The 8,695-nt window shown below is 42.7% G+C and overlaps 1 protein-coding gene across 1 annotated transcript; it reads left to right on the top strand.

The window, feature by feature from the left end:
- Nucleotides 1-3,736: 3,736 nt before the first annotated feature.
- On the top strand, nucleotides 3,737-7,418 carry LOC123187589 (bromodomain adjacent to zinc finger domain protein 2B). The gene is made up of 2 exons (XM_044599528.1): nucleotides 3,737-5,898; nucleotides 7,049-7,418. The coding sequence occupies exon 1, from the start codon at nucleotides 3,737-3,739 to the stop codon at nucleotides 5,654-5,656; it is 1,920 nt and encodes a 639-aa protein (XP_044455463.1). The 3' UTR covers nucleotides 5,657-5,898; nucleotides 7,049-7,418.
- Nucleotides 7,419-8,695: the final 1,277 nt, after the last annotated feature.

Raw genomic sequence — 8,695 nt, 5'->3', positions numbered from 1 at the left:
CAAAAACATCTTATATTGTGGGACGGAGGGAGTATATATATTTGACTCATGCATGGAATGAACGCACATTATGGAGGAATCTCCTATTTGACATATGACGGGAATCAATGACGTACGGTGACAGGAATCCCCTATGATTTATGATTCCTGCAAGTCTATGGGGGTATTGTAGCCACACATCGTAGGGAAATAATTTAAAATAGAGAGTTGTGGTAAACTTGGCTATCATGATGTGAACTTGCTTCCTTTAGTTTGAACTTTGTGTTTACTATCCTTGATTCATGCTTGCTTTGACACTGATATGTGAAATTGATGCTTATTTATCTTAATGTTGCTCAAAATATAATGTTTCTAATTAAGATTGAGTAGATGTTTTGGTGATCTCAGCGCATCATGTTTTTTCATTATAATCTTGGTTGTGACAGCAACGCACGGGTATTTAGCTAGTACTAATTAAAATGTATGATATCTATGTGTATATTTTCATGGGGTGTAACATCAACGCATACAAAGTTGCATTAGGTATAATACCCACTAATTGGTATCACGTTCTAATAACATATACACGTGGGCATCTCGGGTACATGTACATCTATACGTACTCAATTATAAGTGTTCAAACTATTTTTTTTGTTATGGAAAGGAATCATTGACTATTTAGGATACTAGTACATGCAAACAAAACATGAAAAATCATTATTTTGTCAATTGTACACCATGCATTAATGAATAGGACTTGCCATAACTGGCACCTAGGTGCCCCAAATAATTTACCTATATATATATATATATATATATATCCTACCACCCGAGGGTAGTTACCTCACGTCTCATATACTATCTTGTAGTACTATAAATACTACTTTATCATTTTAAATATGCTCATATACTATATCTAAAATATTTCAAAGTAAGTTACATGAAAATTTTGCATATGAGCCCATAATTTTTGTTATATTCGTTAAATATGTACATATTTGTACGTAAAAAGGAGTATGCTTAAAATATGGTACATACTATCTAAAAACTAGTATAGATATTATCTAAATATTGTTATATACTACATATCACACATACATACTCTCGGTTTTGACATATACTATACACAACATACAATACGCAAGTGGTGGTAACTACCACAGGTGGTAGGAAACATTTGTCCGATATATATACTCCAACTTGACCATATAGTATACTCCAACTGAATTCATCAAATTTCAAAATATCTACTACAACTATCAATGCATATGAATTCATCAACTAATTGCAATACGCATCAATCCATAAATATTGAGAAAATAACCAAATACTACATATCCATACAATTTGTTCATTCATAACATACAGTAGATCCATAGGGAATAGAAAAGGTTTCATCAAATGCATTCACCGTCACAATTACAAACAAGGGAATAGAAAAAAATCATCATAACACTTGCATATATTCATAATTTCATCAAATTTTCCATATATCTGTACATATCTTTTTCCAAATAGCAATACATATGCATTCACCATCCACTATCAATCTACATTCTATTTGAGTACACATTGAAAAACAAATACAACATATCTCATACAATTTTTTCATCTATAAAGATTGAAAAAAATAGTACCACATATCCATACAATCTTTCCATGCATTCATCCACACAACTCTACTACTCCATCATATCATACTAAACAACTTAAAACATCACCGAAATTCAAATTAGTTGAAGGCCTAGGTTGCACCTAGTGCTAAAAAAAGGATCAAAATGAAAAGGGTATTCAAAAACTAATTGGTGGGATTGGAGGAGCTTACCTTCCTCTTTGGTTTCCCCCAAGATCCACCAAAATGGCCGGGAGAGAGGAAGAAGATCAAAAGGGGGGATTTGGGAGGAGAAGAGAAAGGCGTTCAACCTCTGTAAGTCGATGGGAGGAGGAAGAAACATGCTTTGTGGTGGGTGGGCCCCACCCACAGCCCCACCCGCGGAGTTACTTGTTCAGTACCCTACCACAATGGTCTCTGGCGGTCGGGTATAACTACCTACCACCGCAAACCGTGGCGGGAGCAACTTATCCACGTCAGCGCGGGCTGACGGCGCAGTCTACATTGACCACTACCCTACTGTCGAGGACCGTGGTGATTGACATTTATACCGTATCGCCAAGTACAACGATGGTAGGAAAATGGCCATTAAATTTTTGCAAAGCAGGGTCAAATCGTGCTTAAGTTTAGAAAAAGATCAAAACAGTGATTTCATGACTAGAGAGTGCAGGGCGAGAGGGTGGATGAGATAAGCACAGCCGGGTTCATTCACCCGTTCCATCCTGGAGCGAACGCCTACGGGCGATGGACGTGGCCAGTAGACGTGCGCCCAGATTGATGCCTTAGCCCTTAGATCTGATGGTGATGAAGGCATTCGCTGGAACAGTCTTAATATTTGACATCAGCCAGATAACAATTTCTTAGTTGTTTTTGTTTTTAAGAAAGAACTGTCGAAGATGCTCTAAGATATGTTTTTAAAAGGGTCCCGATAACTATCACACGTGTGGTGTATCGAGTAGTTGTGCCACACGCCTCGTGTGGCATGGACAGCAACCAACCCACACGCCTATGTGTGGGCAAAACAACTAATGCCCACACACATATTTTTCCCTCCTGAACCCTCTCACATGCATGCGTGTGGGCGAAGTTGATAACGCCCACACGCCCGTATGTCAGGCCTCGTACCCTTCTGGTCCTGCACGCGACGCGTGACGCCCACCGCGCGCCCGCAGTTGCCATGGTCCAGACCCTCGTCCATGTTCGTTTATCTGCAGTTGCCATGTCGCTGAACTACGGTTGCCATGTCGGACAACTGTAGTTGCCATGGTTGCTCAACTGCAGTTGCCATGTATGGTCTGATCTAATGTAGTTGCCATGATTTCATAACTTTAGGAGTTGCCACATACTAACACTAGGCAGTTGAGAGAGTTGCCATGTGCTCACAAGCATGCTAGGGCAGTTGCCATGTAAAAAGTAAGAGTTGCCATCTGCTTACGTGCACGTTAGGGCCGTTTTCATGTACGTGCACGTTGGGGCAGTTGCCATGTACCATGCAAAAACACATGGCAACTCGGTAAAAGACAGTTGCCATCTGCTTACGTGCACACTAGGCAGTTGCCGTGTACCCTGCAAAAACACATGGCAACTTGCGTAAAAAAAGAGAGTTGCCACCTGCTTATAAAGCACACTAGAGGCAGTTGCCATGTGCGCTGCAAAAACACATGGCAACTAGCAGCTTACATGTGGGAGAGGAGACGGGCGTGTGGGCGAGATGGAAAATGCCCACACACCAGCCCTTGTGCGTGACTGAAAACTGGTGTGTGGGTGAACTGCTAAACGCCCACACACCAGCCCCTCCGTGTGGTAAAACGGATGTGTGGGCGAACTATGTCACACACCACACACACGCCTTGTCCTACGTGGCACAGAAAATCAGCCAGATTGTGTCAAGATTTGTACATATAGTACTGGACGGTGATAGATGCGTGTGGTCGAGATGGTCAACGCCCACACGTGTGGACGTTAACATTTCCGTTTAAAAAAATCCTTACTCCATCCATGAAAAAATAAAAATAAAAAATCCTTACCCCACCTGAGTCGTCTTTGGTCTTTGAATGAGAGAAAACCCCAACGCGCATACGAGCCTCGCCGTATCCGCCTCAAACCCTAACGCGACCGAGCTCGATATTCTCCGATCTGCCGGTCATGGTGCCTCCGAGGGAGCCATCACGTGGCGATATAGAGATACCACCTTCAGAGGAAGACATCATCCAGGAGGAGGAGGTAATTGATCCCAGCGTGTGGGTCGACGCCGCGGATTTTGAGGGTGAGGTGGAGGGCGGGGATGACGTCGCCGAGGGCGTGATGCCGCCGGGTCCCGTGATCGCCGCCGACGACCAGCCGGAGGAGGGCGCGGACGACCACCCGCCCGAAGTGGAGGCCGCCGGCGACCAGCTGGAGGAGGAGGAGGAGGAGGAGGAGGAGGAGGAGGAGGTGATGCTTCCTGCTTCAGACAATGAGGAGTATTCAGAGTACGACCAGGTGCCTGAACAAGACTTTGGAGCCTACAACATGTACTCTGTCTCTGACATGGACTACGTGCTCCAAAATCCAGCATTGTTCGTGCACCTTTATGAGTATGTAATTGAGGATATTGAAATGCATGAGGCTGAGAAAATGCTTTTCAAGATGCGTCAGTTGATCGAGCAGACGGGTGTGCTGGTTCATGTCCAAAACAGACTTAATCTTGAGCAACTGTGTGTACTGGTCCATCATATCTCAGGGCTCACAGTAGACGTGGAGAAGCTTAAGGCTATGTTTAAGCTAGAGAAAATGGACAGAGATTTAATTGGTTCAGTTGAGGCTGTCATTCCAGAGCTCCTTTTGCAAACTACTCGTCAGCCAGAGAATGTTCAGAATTCTACAGAAGCACTCTGTGATGCTCTCAGTGTATTTGTGGCTGCTACAACAGATGACGTGCCAGCTCACCAGATTGACGACACAGTTGCTCTAGAATTGCCTCAACTAGTGCATGGCGTTTCAGAACCTGCTGCTGACCAACCTCCCCAAGTTGACTATTCTGTTTTCACTGATCTTCTCAATGCTGTAACTCATAGAGTGGATGCCTTGATGACCCTATGGATTAAGTATCCATCCACCGCAACGCAAATCAATGTGGCAGATGTAGTTGCTGCTCACATGATCGTTGTGGATGACGAGGTGGAGGGCGGGGAAGACCTTGCCGAGGGTGTGATACCGTCGGAGGTGGGTGCCGACAATGACCATCCTGAAGTGGAGGCTGCCAACGATCCGCTGGAGGTGGAGGGCGGGGAAGACCTTGCCGAGGACGTGATGCCGCTGGAGCTGGGTGCCAACAATGATCAGCCTGAAGTGGAGGCCGCCAACGATCCGCTGGAGGAGGATGACGATGACGACGACGACGATGATGATGATGATGATGATGATGATGAGGAGGAGGAGGAGGAGGAGAGGAGGAAGAGGAGGCGGATATTTCCTGCTTCAGACAATGAGGAGTATTCACAGTATGACGAGGTGCTGGAAGAGGATTTTGGAGCCTATAACATGTACTCTGTCTCTGACATGGACTACGTGCTCCAAAATCCAGCATTGTTCACGCACCGTTATGAGTATGTAATTGAGGCTATTGAGATGCATGAGGCTGAGCAAATGCTTTTCAAGATGCGTCAGTTGATCGAGCAGACGGGTGTGCTGGTTCATGTCCAAAACAGACTTAATCTTGAGCAACTATGTGTACCGGTCCATCATATCTCAGGGCTCACAGTAGACGTGGAGAAGCTTAAGGCTATGTTTAAGCTTGAGAAAATGGACAGAGATTTAATTGGTTCAGTTGAGGCTGTCATTCCAGAGCTCCTTTTGCAAACTACTCGTCAGCCAGAGAATGTTCAGAATTCTACAGAAGCACTCTGTGATGCTCTCGGTGTATTTGTGGCTGCTACAACAGATGACGTGCCAGCTCACCAGATTGACGACACAGTTGCTCTAGAATTGCCTCAACCAGTGCATGGCGTCTTGAATTCAGAACCTGTTGCTGACCAACCTCCCCAAGTTGACTATTTGTTTTCACTGATCTTCTCAATGCTGTAACTCATAGAGTGGATGCCTTGATGACCCTATGGATTAAGTATCCATCCACCGCAACGCAAATCAATGTGGCAGATGTAGTTGCTGCTCACATGATCGCTGCGGATGACGAGGTGGAGGGCGGGGAAGCCCTTGCCGAGGGTGTGATACCACCGGAGGTGGGTGCCGACAATGACCATCCTGAAGTGGAGGCTGCCAACGATCCGCCACACCCTTAGGAGCAATCAAACCCAGAATAAGGCAAGGTACTATCCGAATATGTGCACATTTTTATTTCATACACTCCAAATTAAAGTTCATTAACAATTTAACATAGAGTTTACTTAGGAATTTAAGAATGTGTTTCAATGCTGACTGTGTGTTGAGCTGATCATTGATTTTAGCAGTAGCTCTTTTGCTAAGTGTGGGCAAGAAGCTAAGAACGCATAAAAATTAGTTAATTATTTAGAGCAGAAACCTATGACATATGTCTTCTCTAATTATTTCACACCTGTAATATGGGCGAGGTGTAGTTATCATATTTGTGGGGGTTAATTATTCGTTATTCTCACATATATGTGCCTATGCACTGCAATGTGTCAACTATGTACTCTCTCCGTCCCAAATTAGTTGTCTTGGATGTGTTAGGTACATCCGTATCTAGACAAATCTAAGACAACTACAGAGGTAATACTAATTAACTAGTAGCTGCATCACTATGTTTTATTATAACCACATACAAATCATCTGGTAACTAATATGTTGCCAGCTTTTAACATATTAATCGCTTCTATATGATCCTTTTTGAAAAAGAGGGGTTGCCCCCTTTTCATTTCATTCAAAATAAAGAACTCCCTTTGATTTGTGTAGCCTTCTAGAACATTTGTGTATTAGTCGTTTCTTAGGTTACCATGATCAAAACTGCTAATGAAAACAAATTTTAGCTGCGAATATCTGGCTTTGTATGGGCAGAGAAAGGCTTATGTTGGTCACGCCTGAAAGTGGCATAAACATGTTAAAATCTACTCGCTGCTATGCGACGACAACTAAGGTTGTGGATTGGGCCTGGCTGCCTAGGCTATCGAACATGTATGATCAGCGGTGCCTGGATAGGCTGCCGTATGTTAAGACTAAAGGGGGCACGATTGCTTAGTGGTTTCTTACTTAGAACATTTGATGCTCAAAAAAAAAAACTTAGAACATTTCCTTGCTGGCATTTTAGTTGGTATTTTTTCTGCTATTGAATGACAGACCTTTTCTTATATGTATAATCAACACAGCGGCACAATGAAATGTGAAGAAAATAAGTGAAAAATGAAGATTAGAACCAAGATATTTCATCACATATCTTTAGTTCTTGAGTCTCTTAATAATGTAGGTTATTCAGTTCCTGTTCTGATTCTCCGTCATTTTCAGGGCACAACGTCATATGCTGAAAGGAAAAAAACTGGTGGCATTGGTCAGCCTTTGTTGGCCTGGACAATGACGGTGCTGCCAACGCATTTATCGTTTCTGCCTCTCTTTTTTGCGTGAACAGACAGTCTACTGTTTCTAGGACTAGTAAGCTTGCACGTGCAACGCACGTATCGACTAATATTACAAAAAGATAAACTCTCTACCTGTGTTTTTTTGTTTGTACATCAACAACAAACACGATCAAAGAAAATTATCAAAATGTACATGATTAGCAAACCATGCAATTTGTTACTTTCTCTATCGATGGAATTTTCCTTCAAAACTTACACCGCCGAAAAATTCCCCTGACCCCTACCATAGAAAACTTGCACAGAAGTACCAATTTTAATATGTAAGGTGAAACACTATCTTGATGTAGCTAGTTAAATTCCTTTATCAATATTTTTTTACTGGTTCCACAAATATCAATTATGAATGCATACGGCAATACTATTAAATGAATAAAGATCTCTGCGAACCTCGCCTATTTTTTTGTGACTACTGTGGTGACTTGTTCTTCCTGGCTAGAAGCTAAAGAACATAAAACTTGAGCTTTGTTGCTTCTTGTACCTAATGCTTCGTTTCAAGACTCCATGGAGGGATCATATGCACCAATGCAATTTTGAGGGGAGAAGACCAAGAGCCATGACTCCATGTCAATCCGGAACGCGATCCTCTGACGTACTACAAACTACTGCCGTGGGACGTCCTTCTCGTATCGATAGTTCGTCAGCCATCCGACAGCAGCAAGAGCAAATCAGTGAAACTTTTTTTGTGGGGGAACAAATCAGTGAAACTTGACTGAAGTGAACTGTGGCTTCAAATCAGTGAAACTTGACTGAAGTTCACTATGGCTGCAAATCTGAAACTTGACTGAATTGAACTGTAATATATGAGAGATTAAATAATGTAACTGAAGTGAACTATGGTCCGTAACACTAAATTAAAAATCATTACAATATGGTGCATCAGACAAAAGAGATCAACTACACTTAACTGACCTAAACGATGGCCCAAACTAAACAAACACTACAAAATGAAAACTGTTCTAGTTGCTTGCTTCTTTAGGATCACTCAAGTTAGAGCATATGACTTCCAAGAACAAAAAGTACATCACCCTAACTCAGCTCCGCTCATACTGCACAAAGGTATATCTTCCTGCACGTTATGATCTTAGCACGAAATTTTCTTGAGGTTGACAGAAAAATAAATAAGGTAGACAGAAAAATAAATGTGGTTGACAGAGGATCGCTCACCATTTGTCTCCTGGTAGACCATTACATACAGAAGAAAAAAATGAATGAAAGTCATAGAGAAGAGAAATAACACAAATAAGAGAATCCAGAACCAACACACCTATGCGTCTTCTGCTTCAATAAGATCGGTGACTAATCCTATTGGGTCTTCCACAGTACCAACACTTCCTAATACGTGTGTCTGCTCTCCCGATACTCCCCAGCTGCAGAGCCTCGTGCGTATGAGATGATAAGCACTTCCTAATATGACAGCAGCGAATGAGATGATCAAGATCGACACACCTGTGAGGCTGTGACGGTGGAGCAAGCCACCATTTCTTATTGCCGTCTTGTTCCTGCACATGTTAAGCTA

Source organism: Triticum aestivum, chromosome 1A (genome assembly GCF_018294505.1).
Source record: "Triticum aestivum cultivar Chinese Spring chromosome 1A, IWGSC CS RefSeq v2.1, whole genome shotgun sequence".
NCBI lineage: Eukaryota > Viridiplantae > Streptophyta > Magnoliopsida > Poales > Poaceae > Triticum > Triticum aestivum.
This window is presented reverse-complemented; position numbering and strand designations above follow the sequence as displayed.